This window comes from Carassius carassius, chromosome 12 (genome assembly GCF_963082965.1).
Source record: "Carassius carassius chromosome 12, fCarCar2.1, whole genome shotgun sequence".
NCBI classification, from domain to species: Eukaryota; Metazoa; Chordata; class Actinopteri; order Cypriniformes; family Cyprinidae; genus Carassius; species Carassius carassius.
The window spans coordinates 1,156,961-1,176,624 of NC_081766.1; the positions used below are offsets into that span (position 1 = coordinate 1,156,961).

The 19,664-nt window shown below is 35.8% G+C and overlaps 1 protein-coding gene across 1 annotated transcript in view; it reads right to left on the reverse strand.

Moving 5' to 3' along the window:
* Nucleotides 1–9,586: 9,586 nt before the first annotated feature.
* The window catches only part of LOC132154425 (leucine-rich repeat and immunoglobulin-like domain-containing nogo receptor-interacting protein 3), a 51,829-nt gene continuing 41,751 nt past the window's right edge, over nucleotides 9,587–19,664 (reverse strand). Inside the window, exons 2-4 of the mRNA XM_059562968.1 lie at nucleotides 14,444–14,940; nucleotides 12,723–13,138; nucleotides 9,587–10,700 (exon numbers count right to left, since the gene is read on the reverse strand). Coding sequence (XP_059418951.1) covers nucleotides 9,773–10,700; nucleotides 12,723–13,138; nucleotides 14,444–14,917 — 1,818 coding nt within the window. The 5' untranslated portion in view covers nucleotides 14,918–14,940 and the 3' untranslated portion in view covers nucleotides 9,587–9,772. The remainder of the gene's footprint in view (nucleotides 10,701–12,722; nucleotides 13,139–14,443; nucleotides 14,941–19,664) is intronic.

Consider the following 19,664-nt stretch of genomic DNA (forward strand, 5'->3'; position numbering starts at 1 on the left):
GTAAAACTGAGGTATGCCCGCACTGTCAGAGGTCGTCCAATCATATGCCTCCATCGATCATGTTCACAGAAATTCGACCAATCACGTCATCTCACGCTGGCAGGCACGTGTTGACAATGAGAATTCTGATATACCTCAAACACTTGTAATGTAAAGGTAATCTGATGAAACAATAACGATGATAGTAGAAGATAATACTGCTAAATAATAGTTTTGGAAATATTGTGACTTGAATCTTTTTACTGTTCTGTCTTGTTGAGTTGAGTAATTTTCCTGTTCATTTTGGCATGCTCCCCTCAAATCAACCCATTTATTTATTTCTTTTTTGGTGAGCTCAATGCAAAATGAACATTTAAGTGAAGTCAGAGCAACTAGAAAACATTCTGGCATCATCATATGAACATTTGACCACCTTTGAGTCAAGATTGCTTGAAATGATCCAAAGCTTGTGTAGTAGTTCGTTGTGAATGATGAGAAACACCAGAATGAGCTTTAGACACCAAAGTAATATCATTTGGCAAATAGCTGTCTACTTATGTTCCATTTCCTTTTCTGTCTGCTATTTAATTTATTTACCCATGTTTTTGTCCACAGGAAAATGCATTTCCGTTGAATTCGTGTTTGTTGTGCGTGTTCAAGTGATCCTAATATTAAAAAAAAAAAAAAAAAAAAAAGATAATGAAAGCCAGCTCTTCTGTCGTTAGGGAACCGCTGGTGATTCTTTTATGCATGGCTATTAATCTAACTGTTCAGAGAAAGGTCGGCTCTTATGTTAAGGTCAAGGAGGAACGTGGATTCGCCCAACGGGGGAACGATTCATAATTGTCTTAATTATCGGTGTATTTATACATTTATTTGCTTTTACAATATTGGGTTCTCCTTCTGTCCCACCTCTATAAATGAAATCTCTCTCTCTCTCTCTCTATATATATATAAATACAAGCACAGAAATATTAGGTAAAGAAACTAAGAAATATATGGGTCATATTTCACCCCAAAATCAAATTAATTGCATTAAGAAAATATAGACATTTGCATTTATGCATTACATCATTAATAATTATTTGTGTGCATATATATATATATATATATATATATATAACCATTAAATAGTAAATTAAAATATAATTATTTAAACAACAACAAAACTGTTTTGCCTATTTTTCTTCTAAATATAATGATATTTATAGTATATTACACTCTAATATAAACTTTTGGGTCAAATATGGACTAACACTACTGCTGGGTTAAAAAGGCAATTTAAAAATGTAACCAAATATTACCCCAACCGTTTGATTAGTCCATATTTGACCACAAAATGGGTTCAAACAACCCAGCATTTTTTAGAGTGTACAATAACATAATGCAATGCTATAACTTTGCCTTTCCTTTGATCTTAAGTGGAATATGATCAGGGTGTTTTCTTTTCAGGTTCTGTGAGATTCACTCTTTTATCAATCATTGCTCTTCAAATGAACATGTTTCCAGTCTCCTGTGTTCAGATCCGAGACCCCTGCGGGCGAATCCTCCTCCTTCCTCTGCTACCAGAGAATCAATCACAACCATGTGTCTTTGTGATGGTAGAAGACAATCAATTTCCAATAAGGAGAAGAACAAAAGACGAGAAAGAAACGCTTGAGAGATGATGGTCTCTGTAAAGACTCGAGACTGGGAAAGAAACGCTGGGAGTGAGGAGTGCAGCTGCACATTTAAACCCCATTATATAGATTTTTTTTTTTTTTTTAGCAGATTGCAATGGTAACAGCTCTGATTTGAGAACGCTTTTAGAGCGAAACATTTCTTTTTCAGGTGCTTTAAATGGTTTATTCACCACAAAATGTCATATTTTACTCTCTCTTGAGTCCCTAGACATATGATTCCTTTCATCGTATAAAAACAGAACAGTAATTGCAAAAAAGAAGGTCAGGATGAGGATCCAGTTAACGTTTATAAACGAACGTCAATAGAATGTTCGTCTAACGTTCTCCAAACATGAGCACAGAACGTTATCAGAATGTTTCGAGAACATTTAAAAGTAACATTCCCATGATTTTAGCAAAAACGTTTCCATCACATTGCTTATAACAAACAAACATTTACGCAACATTTTCCCTTACAAAAAAAAAAACCCGTCGTTCTCTGAGCGTTTCTTCTCCCGGTCTGGATCTCACAGGTGATGAACGCCTGTCTAGAGTTACTTCCAGCATGTGTTCATATGTTAAGTCTTTTAAAGATGGCTTAAAGTGAGTGATAACTGTTACAGAACAGCAGTGGACTAAAAAGACCAGTATGGGTAAATACAATTGTGTGTTTTGAATAATTAAGTCAATAAAAAATTGGAGGAAATCTGTTTTATGTTTTGAGTGAATCAACAGAAATATTGTAGTGCTACAGTGACACCTAGCGGTGGATCCGTTACAGCAACGCACTGATCTGGAAAACACACATCATGCTTGAGACATGGAATGTTTTAATTAAAAAAATAAAAAAATTATATATATATATATATATATATATATATAAATAATGTATATATATTTTTTATTTTTTTATTTATTTATATATATATTTTTTTAGTTTTTAAAGGATCTTTCAATTAAATCAATGTCAATTATTTTCATTTTTTTTATCTCAATACAAATATAAATGCTATTGCACTACTATAAACAAATGCCATAATAACAAATAATATTTCCAATGATGCTACGCATTAATGCAATTCCATTGTGGTACGAAATTGCAGGACTATACTTAACTCATCAAAAATCCTGATGTAGCAGAATCTGTGTACTTCATTCAGCACGTGTCCTTTCTCTAGGAGTGATACCAAAAATATTCTGGAGGGAGAAAAAAATCGAAATATCATGGTTTCTTTCAAATCTGTTCTATTATTTGTGTGCATTTTTGAATAGTGAGACAACAATGATGTTGCTATATGGCCAAACCTTACCAAAGAGGAAGGACTGGCCTCTTTTATGCATGATTTCAATGCTGTTGAACAGATGCACGAACAGACAAAAAAACACCCAAGACAGTGAACAGGGTCAAACATGCTTTTATGAATCAAAAGCTCTTTGCTCTTTTTTACAAGACAAACAGTATAAAACAAACATATGCATAGAAAACAACAGATAAACACAGATTTGAAACAACATTCATACACATTATAATGGACGAGACTGGGCTGCTGTGAGATTGGATGGAAAGAAAGAAATCGAGTTGAAAACTGCCTTTTCTGCAGATTCTCATTCATCATGTGTGCTGTAAACCTCCTGGAAGGTTTAGCAAAGGTTTAACACACATATGATGAGTGAATAAAAGTGACGTGCATGAAAATGACACACTGACTTCAAATATCAACGATATGGCAATGATATCTGAGCTCAAAAACGCTTTATTAATGCCCACAACTCTTCCTCTCTGACATCTCTGAACTATAGATAGATGAAGAGTATACATAAGCAACAGACAAGAATATATTGCTTTTTACATTAAGAAATTTGCATGATTAGGCTTCTATGTGTATCATGCAATACCTGAAATATTCACAAACTCAGTCTGAATGCTGTGAAACATCTCACTAGATTATGGCTCATATTCAGACAGCGAGTTCAAACGAGTCAAACACGGTTTTCATCTAATCTCACAGCCAGCAATAAAGACATCCAATGAAGTACAGGGATGCGTTCGGCACGTTTACGGATCAAAATGTCATAAAGTGTAAAGAAGGCATGCAGAAATCCCAAATGGATGCTTTCTGAAGAACAGCATTCCTAGTTTATCACAAGTAGAAATATGAACAATTGTCGAGTTTAAGACAGGACCCCTTTTTCTTTTCACACACATTTAACTCTAAAAATTCTGCATCATACAGCACTAACACTAATTTAGTATTTCTTATCCGAGTACAGTCCACGTAAATTAAGTTCATGAGAGTTTTATGGCCATAACGGTAGAAAAGCCTTTAACAGTGACATGTATTATGAGACTAACAGTCATATTTATATCTGCATAAAATTATTCTTGAGCATATGGCAGGTGAAGAGCTTCAAAACTGAAGGATGGAGGTTCACCACTAGATGGCAGTGAAGTCACGTGATAAAATCACCCCAGAGCACACATGCTCATCTTCCCAAGTATGAAATAAAATACAAGTATAGATCACCTAGAACTACAATATATCTCTCTCATGCGCGTTTTATGTGTTAAATGATTGAAGAGCGATGTTAAGACCTCCATCTTTAACTCTCATCAGCATCAGTTCATCAGTAGCTGTCCAGTGCACTTTTATACAATGGATACGACACTAATGACCCACATGTGTGGTATGTGGGTCAGAACCATTGCTGTATAATGAGAGCATTTTACAGTTATGTGAACTTCAGGTGTTTTATTAAAAGGGTCAGTTTTTCTTTAAGAGATGCTCTAAATTAGAGAGTAATGTGGACGGGTCCTTTGGATGTAAATGAGGGTTTTCTGTCAAATAAAGCATGTTTGTGTGAGAATCAGTAGGAGACAGTGGACGAGACCAGACTGAGACCTAGTTTCTGTTCCACAACATGTATGAATCACAAAGAAGATCCCGTTTGAGAGCGGATGAGCTTTTATTGGACATGCTATCTTTGATATGAAGAAACGCCACTGTGATGATGTGTGAGAGTGGCTGTGTTCAGAATAATATTTCTACACTGTTTCTCAAATGCAAAGAACCCAGATTGCAACCTACTGCATTTACTCATATGTACAGTACACAACAAGCACACGGTGGAAAAACCGACAACGTAGCACCATTTAAAACATTTATCACTGCACACTGCATACAAAAAAATAAAATCGATACATATGCAGTATATACACAGTGCTAGTATTCTGAACACAGCCAGAGTAATTGACCATAAACTGGTTTAGAGAAAACCAAGCCTCCTGACAAGAGAAAACGTAAAACATTTCCAGCGTCTCCATTTCTCTTGGTGCTTGAATGTTGGCAGATGTTTTGTGGTTGTAATGCAGCTCTGAGAGAGAGACGGCGAGGCCTGGATGAACGTGTGATTGACGTATTGCTGTTCCAGACATTTCATACATGATCACACACAAACACAGATTCTTGTGCAAACGCCTGAAGCTGCGTGTTTCTGGTCTCGCAGAGTTGAGCATCATTCAGAACTGAGTTGAGATGCTGTAGCAAAGGATGCTAAATTGTAATGAAGTTTCAGTATGAATTTGCTACAAACATCTTATAAACAACATACGGTGTATATTCACGAAAACATTAGATTAGCAACGTTTCAAATGCCACCTATAGAATTATTCTTTCTTTTAATTTACAGGTATTATATTTAATAAATTAACTTTCATTTTATTGCAGGGTCGTACTGATGACTTAAAATAAAAACTAAACTATTACTTGAATTGCCAAAACAAATGCATAATTTAATTTGGTGCAACTTGACGTAATAAAATAACCAAAACTAGAAAATAGCAAAAACGATATTTAAAAAAAAAAAAAAAAATTATATATATATTCTAATGTTTTAGATATCTGCTATTTGTTTTGAGAATATAAAACTTTTAAAGAATTTTCTCTTTTTGGTTGAGACTTGGTGTGACTATTAAATAGTCATAGTTAGTCAAAACTGAAATGCAACTAAAAGTTACAAACTCAAAATTTCAATTCAACATCCCGAGTTGCAATTCCAATCAAATTCTCAAATTCCGAATTTTGCTCAACTTGCATCAGGCATTTTAGAAACAATGTGGGTTCAATTCAGAGAGGGGTACAAATATGTTGAATACGCTCCAGAATACGTTACAGAATAATCCGGATCAGTTCATCGTCCAGTTCAGGAATGCGTTGGGATTGTTGGGAAGGAAGGGTGGGTTAAGAGGAAGCCCGGCTGAGCCTCCGTTCTCTCGTTCTATCATCACCACACCTAAACACAGTGACTGACTGCACGGCTAGAGGCTAACGCTAACAGAAAGAGCTAAACTAAAACAGTTCAACCCATCAACAACATCGAATCACAGGCCACTTTAGACAACATCTACTGTACTCACACGAGCACGACTCCAACCTACGGACTGTGGATGATGTCGGCGAGGTCTGAGAACAACGAGCGAACGAAACAGCGAAGGGTCACAAAACCTGATATGTTTACTTCACCTCGTCCAGAACAGATCAGAAAAGATGAAACACAGTCAAACCGGCTGGACGTCACACTCTGTGTTTCTTAACTAATTGGATGATATCATAAAGCTGACTCCTTACAAGATGAAATTAACCTCTTACTGTCATCACAGATAACACATAAAGAGTGATGTTACTGATATATAGATATTTAGCATAACTAGCATCACTCCAGGACTGAGTTTGAGTCTGCTCTCAGTCTTTCATGTAAGTCAAGCTTCAAACATTCAGCTTTCTACCATCTTTACCATTATTGTTTCAGTAGAAGATAACAGCAGTGATGACGCAGTTGATAGTTTACAACCTGAATATAATGACTGATTAACATTTACTAATCTTCTTTAAAAAGATGATTCGAGTGTTTGAAAAAAAAGAAATACTATTTTAGTCTTTCAACTTCGAAATTTAAAGCATAATTCAATGTGCAACTTGCTATTTCTTTCTAATTGTTTGAGAAATGTATTGGTAATTTCTAAATTTTACATCAAATTTATTTCGGTGTGCAATATAAAACAAGAACAAACAAACACACACAACTATGGGAAATTGAAGGAATATTTTCCATATCGACTTTGTTTTACTTAGATTTTTAATTTTGCATGGCATTGGCTAAATTATTATTTTTTCTTTATTATTCAAATTTTTTTTTAGAGATACTAATTATAGTTTTGAATTCGTTTTTATATCTTTCATTTTAGTTAAATATTTGGCCATTTTAATATGTAAATGTCATTTTCATTAGTTTAGTTTAAATAGTTTTTATTCAATATTATTTCAGTTTTAGTAATTTTATTCATAGTTATTTAAGTTTAAGACTAAATGAAATTTTTTTTTTTTTTACTTTTTATACATTTAATTTCAATTCATGTTTGTTTTATTTCTAGTAACACATTATTTTTGTATGGTTTTAGATTAAGTTGTTATCTATAATAACCCAGGTGTAGCAGAATCGTGGCCTCATGAAGGTGGTATCCAGCAGATTTGACTGTGTTTCTCACACTCACACACACTCCAGGACAGGTGAGTCTAAGTTACAACATTCTTCATCTATGGCTCTTGTATCTTATTGGTTAACGAATCTGTTCTCAACACCAGCTGCCGGTTCACAGATACGCATGATGCACGGATAAGTTCATCCTAAGAAGTCTTCTTAGAAACATAGCATGTTGAGCGGCTCCGGTGTTGAAAACAGATTCTGTCGCGATTTCAATTAACGTGTTTAAAACACTAAAGAAAAGAAACAATTCTAAGTGGTACAAAAACTCATTGCAAACAAATGATCTGAATATAATAAACACAGAATACCCTCTACAGTCAAAGACACGTGGAGTAGATGGGCGACATGATTTCATGTCCATCTGTGGTCACCAGCCAGGGACCCTCCCTCATTGAGACCCAGTCGAGGGGGGGGGGGGATTTGGGAAATGACATGGGGGTTTGGACTGGGCAGGAGAAGCAGAGACGTTCACACACCGGCCGCAAAAAGCACAGAGCATCAGGACGAGAGAAAACCATGCACCATATCTATGTATGCATTATTGTGTCCATGCTAATCTATATACTGTATATAATGTGCAATTGCACTGTATGCTTGAGAAACTGCATTTGAAAATGAATTCACAGTGAAGCCAGTGAATAAACACTAACACTAGTTAGTCATCAATGCATAAATGAGGCAGAGTACAAAAATAAAATAAGCAGTTATTGCAAACGGAATACGATTCAAAGTGCACTATTGTATATGTAAACCTCGTGTAAATATATGGCTCTAGTGTGTGTGTGTGTGCATGTTTCTCTGCGTTCCTGACGTCTAGCGGATCCGACAACAATGCAGCCTCCCCCCATGAAGGCCAGCGTGTTGTCGGCTTGTGCATGGACCGAGGCCGATCGAGGGGGATTGTGGGTAAGCGGCAATCCTGACCTCATCCGACCCCTCGTCAGCCCGGTCCAGGCTCGTTAAAAGCAAAAGCTGATGGTTGCTGGAGTCGCTGCGGCCGGTGCGTTTTTCCCAACTCACACAGATGCTCATCGCAGAGCCAGAGCCAAGTTAATGCTGGAATGACTCGTTTTCTAGTGTTTGCATGCTTGCTTGTTTGTGCGATGCAGAACAAACGTTATTACAGTTTGCGAAATCAGGTATGATTTAGTGGTTTGGTGAAAGTGGGCGTCGCATTAGAGTGCATTATGCAAATCGCTTCAGCTTTATTTGTCTCTAAATGACTATGCTAATTAGCTAACTCTAAAGAGAAAAATTAAATGCCATTACTTCTCATCCAAAGATGACACTGTGGCTGATTTTAGAATTTTAATTTCTCTGTGAAGGGAAAGCGGTTCGTGCATAAAACTGCAGATGCAGATCTGAGGTTTCCCCAATTGACAAAAAGTGCAAAAAAGTCACTATTTGTTCAAGTATTGTTTAACCAGCAGCTGCAGCAGAAAGGCTGTGAGAACAAGAGCGCAGTGTTATTACCATTAACTAAGATTATAAAAAAAACAGAAAAAAGTACATTACCTGAATTCAAGTTTAAAATAAACTCAAACTAAACTTAAAAAAAGAAAAATAGATATAATAAACATTAAAAATGAGTAAAACTGACAAAAACAGATGCAAAATTATTAAAACTAAAAACTCTCTTTCTAAATATATTATTAATAATAGATTAGATGAAATAAAATAAGATAATAGTAAAATAAGATAATAATAATAATCTCTTTATTTTACTAATAAAAAACGAGTAAAACAAAAACACAAAGCACAATTAATAAACCTTTAAACAAAAATAAAAAAACAAAATATATAAAAATGTTTGTTCAGTTTAAGTTGAAACACTTAAACCACAAAAAGCTGAAAAGAACTCAAAACTAAAATGTACATATTTAAAAAACTAAATAAATAAATAAAACTTCCAAAATCCTTCAAAATAATAAAAATTAACAAAAAATAAAAATCTCTAACTCTATTTTCAATAAAACCTAATAAATAAAAGTGACAAAAACCTACAATAAAATTACTTTAACTAAAATAAAAATAAAAAATAATATAAAAATAAGAACAATTCATAAATATGTATGTATATATGTATATATATATACACACACACCGTATTTTCCGGACTATAAGTCGCACTTTTTTTCATAGTTTGGCTGGTCCTGCGACTTATAGTCAGGTGCGACTTATTTATCATAATTTGACATGAACCGAGAAAAATGAACCAAGAGAAAACTTTACCATCTCCAGCCACGAGAGGGCGCTTAGCATAGAAAGCATAGAGCGCCCTCTCGTGGCTGTAGACGGTAATGTTTTCTCTTGGTTCTTGGTTCTAAATAAATGCTACTTATATAATTCAGTGCGACTTATAGATGTTTTTTTCCTCGTCATGACGTATTTTTGGACTGATGTATACTTATACTCTACTTATACGAAAAATACGGTATATATGAAATCTTATTTTAATGATACTAAAATAACACTGCGAGGTCGTCACGTTTCTGCGGTCATACGGCGTGTGTATTTCTGCGATTCAGCACTGTGTGTGTGTTAGTGTTGGGCGTCTATGCTTCTCCCCGAGGGCCCCTGGCTGCGTGGTTTCATATCATCTTCATGTTGAACTTGCGCGTGGCTCCGGATGCGCTGGTGGTGACGGGTCCCTCGGTCTTCCTGAAGGAGTACTCCACGGTGAAGTTGTTCTTGCGCTGTCCTCGTCCTCGGCTCCACACGAACAGCAGCAGGAAGCAGAAGAGCACCACGCCCAGGAACGTGATGCAGCCCATGGCCGTGGACACCAGGATGGTGGTTAAATCCAGTGTGAACTTGAGGAAAACGCGCGTGCTGTTGAGCCCGGTGTCGTTGAAGTCCACCGCGTACAGCGAGCGGTTGGCAAAGAGCCCCGGATCCACCAGCTGGCCTTTGACGGTCAGTGTGGCGAAGTAGGTGTCGTTTCCGCCGGCGTTGCTGGCGATGCAGATGTACGTGCCGCTATCTGTGACCTGCGCATAACGGATCTCTAGAGTCCCGCCGGGGAGGACCGTAATCCTGCCGTTGCTCTTGGAAGTGATCCTCCGTCTCTGAGGTGAAATCCAGATGATTGCCGGCGTGGGTTCGCCTTCGGCACGGCACAGGAACGACACCGGCTGGCCTTCGTGAGCGGTCACCTGCTGCAGCTTCCGGTTGCGGATCTTAGGCTTCTGGCAGGTGAAATAGTCGAATAACGCCGAATCAGTAAACATGCTCAACAGGTATCCCTGCACCTCCGGGGGTCCGGCGCACACCGGCATCTTCCCGTCGAAGTTTAAGGTGCGCCTGCGCTGCAGGATCCACAGCAGACGACAGTCGCAGGACAGCGGGTTCCCGTCCACACGGAGCGTCTCCAGGCTGTTGACCGAGTGGAAGGAGCTCTCCTCCAGAGTCACCAGATCATTGTTGGACAGGTTCAGGACTCTAATCTGACGCAGACCCCCCAGAGCGTGAGGCTCCACGGTGAGCAGGTTGGTGCTGACCATGTACAGCTCCTTCAGTCTGCAGAACAAGGACAGCTTTATTATTATGACTGCAATTAATGTGGTTTTATTGAGTAAAATGTTTGACAGCACCTGGATGGAAATGGACCACGTTTATTAAATGCATAATATGGTTAACTATAATAATGTTTGATTGAGAGTCTCTGCTTGAGTTTTTCTCTGGAATGCACGCACAATATTTCGACTAGGGATATGCCGATATCGAATTTTCCTGTTGCGATTAATTGCCAATGATTTTATCATGGTATACGTTATTATCACGGTATTGAAGTTTAGTTGGTCATAATACAGTTTAACAAGTTAAATATTTTTTTTCTTATAACAAAAATAACTGAACATTTAAACACAAAGCAATACAGAAAGATATATAAAGGTTAAAGTTTTACACCGATTAGAAGTGCACAAGAACTATAAAGACCAATACGTATCACTTTACACTATGATCTCATTAGTTAACTTAGTTAATGCATTAACATTCACGATGAGCAATAGCTACATTTGCTACATAAGTTATTAATCTTTGTAAAAAAAAAAACTTGAATACTAAATCTTTAAATTACACAGTTGCAATTTTCGATTTTAACGTGTTATTACATACTGGAATACCTACGATTAATGAATGCTGACAGTTTATGTTAACTAATTAATTAACTAATGTTAACTAATGAAGCCCTAATGTAATCAATCAATCAATCAAAACACTTTCAAACAATATCTAGTGCATTTTGTTGTTCAGATTAAAATGGAAAAAAAAAGTTTGCAAATAAACAGCCTATTAAGTCTAAATACTTAAGTAATTTGCACTGTGATGAACATCATAGTTAATACACAAATCTGAACGGGTATTTAAAATCATTTAAATATGTTTTAGAAAGTAGGGCAGCTGCTTTATTTATGGGGTTTCCAGGGTAATAGCTGCATTTTCTGCAGTTTAGCGCCATCTGCTGTCAGAGAGTGAATGTGCTTTCATTCAGCGTATCTCTCACATGTTTCCTCATGTGCTTCTCATGCGTGCTTGTTTACATCAGAGCGCACACGTCTGACCAGTTAATGGGAACAGTATTTTTAAAATATATTCAAAATTCTGAATAATTTGTAATATACAATTATTCACGGTATTTAGAAGTGCCCACGATAACAATATCGTGCATATACATTACAGTGATATACTGCATTACCGAATATGTCTAATCTGGACTAGCCTGAAAAACACTGTTTTAACATTATATGCATGCATTTGACTAGCCTGAAATCTAATTGCTAAAACCGAAAAGGACTGAAAACAAGTAAAAATTCATTACAAAATGAAAATTAAACACACTTTTTTAAATTTAAAATATGAAAAACCTCTGACAAAAATGATTAGATAAAATATAAAATAAAAATTAATATATATATATATATAATATATATATATATATATATATATATATATATATATATATATATAATTAATAAATGTAAATGTAAATAATACATTTGAAAATAAAAAAAGAGAAATAAAAATGAAAAGCAGATTTAATAAAAATGACAAATTGATTTAAAATATGAAAAAAAAAACCTGTCTAAATTATTACAAATAATTTTTACAATTATACCAACTATTCTTTAACCAATTCAATATGTAAAACTGACTCCTAAAAAAAAAAAAACCTGAAAAATACTACATATATTTAGTAGTACAATACTATATATTCCTTCCTTTCCAATCTAGTTGTCTAATAAACCTGGAATTGCACTGTATATTAAAAAGAGTTGGCTCTTTGATGAAATGTTTTTGTTTTCCCTTTGGATACAAGAATTTACTAAATGCATAAATGTTAATTCAGTTTGTTAGCATCATTTCTAAATAAATTCTAATTCATTGTGAACATGACACGTTAAAGTTAAATAACCCTGACAAAAAGTTACACAGTTTTTTTCCATGAAAGCACAGATTTTAGGGATTTAGGGGGTTCTCTGATGTGGATGAATGGTCACATGACATGCAGGTAAACGTATAAACTACATGTAAACCGGCCTGATGAGGTCTCGAAAGGCCCAGGACTCGAGCGTGGAGATAGGGTTGTAAGAGAGGTTCAGGGCCGTCAGGTAAGCCAGGTTCCTGAAGGAGGCCGACGGCACCGAGCTGATGTTGGTGTTGGTGATGAAGAGCCAGGACAGATTGAGACCCTGGAAGCTCAGCGGAGAGATGTACTCCAGGTACGGCCAGCTGTCGATCTCCAGGCCTCTCAGCGCAGACAGCTTGCGGAAGTTCTGGTCCTCGAGGGCCGAGATGCTGAGGTGGCGCAGTCGCAGGGTCACGAGGTTACGCAGGTAAGACAGAGTCTGTCCGGATACAGACGTCAGGTTGCATCTCTCGATGGTCAGATCTTCCAGACCGATCAGTCCTGAGAAAGCCTTGTGAGAGATGTAGACCAGATCATTGTCACCCACCTGGAGAGTGAGGACAGATTGGTTATTACGACAAAAGGTAAATTGATTTTACAAAAGCACAAAATGAGGAGACAGAGCAAGCTTACAAATGCACAATATAACGACTAAAGGAATTGAGTCTGAAGAACCAGTTGCTTTTTTAAATTTTCTCCAGAACACATGCACAACATCTGTTTCTGAATAAACCCGATTTATGATTTATGCTAATTTGACATGTAATCTTGACGATTTCATAAAAAACGATTTAGCAGATGAAGCTGTACTACACGTTTATTCCCAAACTACTGTGACAACTAAACACATTAGATGTAAAATACTTACTTGAATGACGCAGTCGTATTTTATTATTATTAATACACTATTATAGCTTTTGTTAATATTTCAAATAGATGTTATTTTTATATTTTTATGTTTTCATTTAAATTTTACTTAAAATGTTAGTAATTTTGTCGCATTTTTGTCATTTCTGTTACTTTTTTAAAATGTCTACATAGTTTTCATTAATTAATAATTTAGTTATGCTTGTCATTTTTATAATTATTTTCAAAATGTCTATATAATTTTTTATTTATTTATAATTTTTATTTTTAGTTAAGTACTTCAACTAAACAAAAATGAGAAATGTTGCCTTGGCAACAAGATGACATAAAATAAAGTTGTTCTAGTTTATTTAAATTCAAAGTATATTTTATATGGTCATGAAAATGGTTAACTAAAAAATTTTTGTTACTTAAAATAAAATAAATGTTAGCTGAAGAAAAATGAACTATACAAAATGCATTTTACTTTAGCATATTTTTTTTTATTTTCATTTAGTTGACATACTTGACATACTAAAATAACTAAAATGGAATATATATATATATATAGAAATATATATATATAAAGAAATTACTAAAACTTATTTACTTAATTAAGTAAAAGTAATTAAGTAAACCTTAATTACTTAAATTAAAATAAGGTATAGTATAATATATATATTTTTTAATGCCATGTCAGCATCAAAGGCTATTTTTAATGGAAAAAAACTATTTAAAAATACAATATAACAAATACAATAAAAAACAGCAAACAAACAAACTCAAGTTCTTTAAATTAAAATAAAAACAGTTAAAAATATTAATAACAACTATTGCATTGATAATAAAATAACTTTTAGTGTTTGTTTTAGTTATTTTAGTACATCAAGTTAAACTAAATGAAAATGAAAAATGTTACCTTGGAAACTAGCTAAAATAAAATTGTATAAATTTTGAAATAAAAAGACAAGCTGGCCTCCAAGAGAACTGACTTATAGGGACTAACCTCCAGGTTCTTAAGACTGCGCAGATCCTGGAAGGTGTAGTCCAGCAGGATGACGATCTTGTTCTCACTCAGGTCCAGTGTGGTGAGGTTGGCCAGCCGTGCGAAGGCTCCCATGGGAACAAGCTTCAGCTGGTTTCCTCTGAGTCTCAGGGTTCGCAGGGCTTGCAGGCTGGCGAAGGCGTTGGGCTCCAGTGTGTTGATTAGGTTCTCGCTCAGATCCAGCTCCTCCAGACGCGGGTACGGAGCCAGATCTCCTGGAGCCACCCAGCGCAAGCGGTTCCGGCTCAGATCCAGCAGTCTGGTCTCTGTCGGGATGCCCTCCGGTACGCCAGACAGGCGCTTTCGCTGGCAGGATACGGAGCGAAGCTGCGCCGCACAGTCACAGCGAGGAGGGCAGCCAGTGCATGGGACGGCCGTCAAAGCCAGAGTCAGTCCCAGACACCCCAGCCAGCCCAGGCCCCATAATGAAGCCATGAGCCTCCCTTCACTCTACACACCTGAGAACCACAGAGGAGGGGAGAACGAGGACAGAGAGAGAGAGATTCTCATTATTCTTTTACATATCTTTAGTTATGCGGTGGCACAGAGTTAGACCCTTTTAAATCCACACAGAAACAGTAACGCGTGTGGTATGACATCACTTCATTTTCAAGAGCTGGTGTGAATAAATATATATTCAAACTTAAAAAGACAGGATAGTCTGCGCATGACCTGATATTTTATTCGGACCCAGAATACCGCGAGATGAACATCACAGAACTCTAAACTCTCATGCAGTGTGTGTTTCATTCATACTCGACACCAGAGGGCGCTCTCGCGCAGAAAGTCATATCAGCAAACTCCTAATATGGACAAAAGTGTCCAGCTATCGCTGTATGAAAACTGTTGTTTTCACAGGAAAACAGAAACTTATGGAAACACGAAGACATTAATATACGATCAAGAAAATAAATTGTTTTTCAAGTCATCTCCAGCAGGTGATAAAGTATATGAACAATGCAGTGCTAATTGACATAGCATTTATTACAGTACAGAAACTATTCTGCCTTATTATGTGATAAACAGTGTTTGTAGTATATAAACAAATCATTATTATTTGTTATTGTCCAGCAGTTATAGATTTCTAAGCTAATTAAAAGCTAGAAATTAGAGAAAAATTTAAGTTGCCTATACTACCAGTCAGAAGTTTTTGAACAGTAAGCTTGCTAATGTTTCTTTTTTTAAAGAAGTCTCTTCTGTTCACCAAGCCTGCATTTATTTGATCCAAAGTACAGCAAAATAGTAAAAAATTTTAATATTTTTACTAGCCTATTTAAAATAGCAGTTTTCTATTTGAATATATTTCAAAAGGTATTTTATTGAACATCCTGGATCAGTTTTTTCGCTCTTCTTTATTGTTTTTTTTATGTTTTATAGAAGTATATGATCGGGCCTCGGTATCAGTAGATACTCAAAATCAAATGACTTGGACTCAGACTTGAGGGCAACAAAAAAAATCGGCTTGGGACATCCCTAACGGAAACATGGTAAAACATGCTAGCAACATGTTAACAACATGCTAATCATGAGAGAGCAAAACGTTAACCACATGCTATTGTTTTCAAAATGCTAACAGCATGCTGCTAATGCTAAAACATGCTAGCAACATGTTTATCATATCAAAACATACTGACATGTTAATTATGCTAAAAAGATAATAGCAACATGCTAATCATGTTAACATGCTAATAATACTAAAACATGCAAGCGACATGCTAATCATGTAAAAAAAGTTAACATGTTAATCAGGCTAGAATCAGGTTAATCAGGTTAGACAAAGCTAATCATATGCTTTTGTTAACAACATGCTAGCAGCATGCTGATCATGTTAAACATGCTAAAACATGTTAATCATGTCAAAACATGCTAACATGTTAATCATGCTAGAAAGGTAATAGCAACATGCTAATCATGTTAGCAACATTTTAACACCAAAATGCTACCAAAATGCTTATCATACTAACAACATGCTAATAATGCTAAAACATGATAACAACATGCCAATCATGTTAAAAACTTGCTAATAACATGCTAGTCATGGAAATCATACTAAAGAATGCTGGCAACATGGTAACAACATGTTAAAACATGCTAGCAATGTGATAGCAACATCTACAACTGCTTTAAACTTTCAGGTTAAGCTTTCCCAAGCCAACGTCAAAGTTTGTTCACAAACCTTACTCACATCACTGTTTAATGCAGTGACATTCAGACATTTTTATTAAGTATTTTTAACAAGTGTCTAAATTAGTTCCAACGATGCTAGTCTAAAAAACACAGAAACGTTGTTTCGAATAGCCTCATGTTGCGTTCTGCTCACTGCACTAGTTCGTTAATCTGATCACGTAATCACCGGAGGATGTGCCTAGAAAATCGTCGCTGAAATGCCCATAAAAACTCTTAGAGTATGTGAGGCCGAGCGCCGACTGAATGTAAGTGGATGATTATGCATAACCTCCATTACATAAAAGGGGTTAATATCTGGCATGCCTGCAGTTTTTCATCTCCACGTAAGAGAAGAACCGGCGCTACTGACTGGAAAAGCCAACAGTGCATACTAATACAGTGTTTGTCATCCTCACATGTTCTGATAATAGGACAGAATGCTAATGAATTGCACTCGGCTAGTTATATAACACTAATGCCAGGCTGAAAAATGGCAAAAGTAGAAGTAAGTGAAGACTCTGATGGCTACATCAGACCGATCTTCATCACAACAGAACAGGAGACATGACACATCATGTAGGTGGTGAATTAACTGCAATGAGTCATTCAGAATCCAATACAACACAAACAACAGAGTCTGTAACATGCTTTTTATTTTCTAGGTTACACAGTTTCAGCTTTTTAGTCACAGGCCTCAAAATCATAACGTACACCATTTACTTTCTGTTCTGATTCCCGATAAATCACTCATTATATGTTTGCTTTCCCTTTTTCAGCCAGAATCATCAAAACCTCTTAGTTTTCAAAATTTAATTCCAAATTCATGTATGAAATTCCCATTTTCTGTAGATGTTTGCATCTACAGATTTTTATCTTGTTTCCCGCTAAACATTCATAAATCAAACTTTTTGCTTGAGCAAAATGACTTGAAATAGTAAGTCAGTTTATGCTTAAAAATAAAAAAATCTGTCATTAAGGTTTTCTATTCTTTTTAAATTTTTCTTTCTTGATTTACATTATTTTTTTAAAATTATTTGTTAGGATAAATGACAAAAATACTAATAAAATGTTCTAATTGTGCTTCCAATGAATAAAAAAAAATCAAGTCTAATCATTGTCATCATCTTTTTATAGAAGTAAAATGTTTTTTGTTGCAGGGTTATCATAGTAAAACCACAAAAATAAAAACAAATAAAAAAATGTATGGTACTTGAAATAAAATAAATGTTAACTGAAAAAAGAAATATATTATTAAGTTACAGAACATTTCTTATTTTAACTATTTAGTTTAAAAATAAACTACTAAATTGACAAAAACCTCAATTTATTATTATTATTATTATTTACCTCAAATTCAAATGAAAACAGAAAATCTAAAAACAAAACTTTCTAAAACTATATCAATGGCACTAAAATAGCACTGTTGTGGCATCATGGTGACTTGATGCACAGCTCAGTAATTCTCATTCTTTATAAATAATGCACTTGTATTAATACTCAAGTGAAGCAGTTGATTTTGCTGTAAGTGAGATGAATTCCAGACTGAACAAGGTAAATATATCAGCCAGCCCTAACAGGCAGATTTCATCAGGTTATTTGGTATCAGCCGGAGTGGGTGCTAATAAATGACATGGCTAATGTTTGTTTTTCTGTTATTTCCTGCACTGGCGCGCAGTTAAAGGTTGAGTCACTGGGCACGGAGCCACTGCGCTTGGACACCGAAGCGAGGATTTCAGCCAAGAGCGCCTCATCTTCACGCCGGCCGAAAGTCAAACAGTGTGTGCGTCTGGAAGGAGCTCAGCAGGTCTTTGATTCGCATTAAACCTCCATCTGATGCACTTATAGAGGTTACAGGGTGGAGAAAGATATTCCTGTGATGCTATAATAGATGTTAACAAAATCAGAAATCAAATAATGAAAAAGAAAAACAAATCCAGTATATACAGTGCATACAAAACCATGGACATGCATTTAGAAGTGCTTCTCTGCCACCTTTTTTGTTATATAATGTTATTTTTTATTTAAAGCAATATTTAAACCAACCCAATAGAGTTGGCAAAAGGATGTGAAACATTAGGTTTTATGCATATATAAACTGCAACCACTGATGCATGTATAAACCAATACAAATAATTTGTCGTTTTACATTTTGTTGGGGAAAAATGTCTGCAGCCTAATCAAATACACAGCGAAAGTGTTAAAAACTATTGCTGTAATTATTTGTCACACTGGAACTGAAGGTCAAGGTTGCTGCATAATGGGATGCAATACTGCAGTGTGCTTTATTTTATGCATTCAACAAGTATTATACACAAAATTAATGCAGGGTTGTAAAGAAATGTCCTTCAAACTAATTCTAACATGCACACACACACACAAAGAGACAGAGCAGCTGATGGTGCTTTTATCAATGACACGAATGCAGATCTCGTGACGTTAGACACGTGTGTGGGAGGATGTGAAGCGCCGTCAGCTAACACAGCTCCTGATTTATTGTGTATCAACCATTTGATTTATAGAAAGAGCATCAAGCTGTGTGTGTAATGCAAATGCCATCATGCACTAACATTCAGAAATAAAAATGGCCAAACACAAACACGTCAGAGAGAGAAAAGGCACAGATTTATTTCACTGACATTCACCACAGGGCATTTCTGTCTGTCCGTCTTCTAATTTATGACCTTTCTTCTGAAAGCCTGGACAAAAGCTGACTCTGCAGGCCTGGAGACGATTACAGTTTAGTACTGAACATGAAACAGGGCTACAGTCTGGGCTTTTATAACACATGGATCGATCACATAAAGCCAGTGACATGCTAAACTACCAATGCATCACTTGGCGATCAATAAAATGGGTGAAAAACAGCCTCGCAACCACACAGGACAGCTTTAGCATTGCCTAATTGCATGACAATACCCTGGCAGCCAACCAGAGCTCTCTAGCAACTATTAGATTACAGGACTACTTTAAATATTATGAATAACTATTCGTCTGTCACACAACAAGACTATTTTAA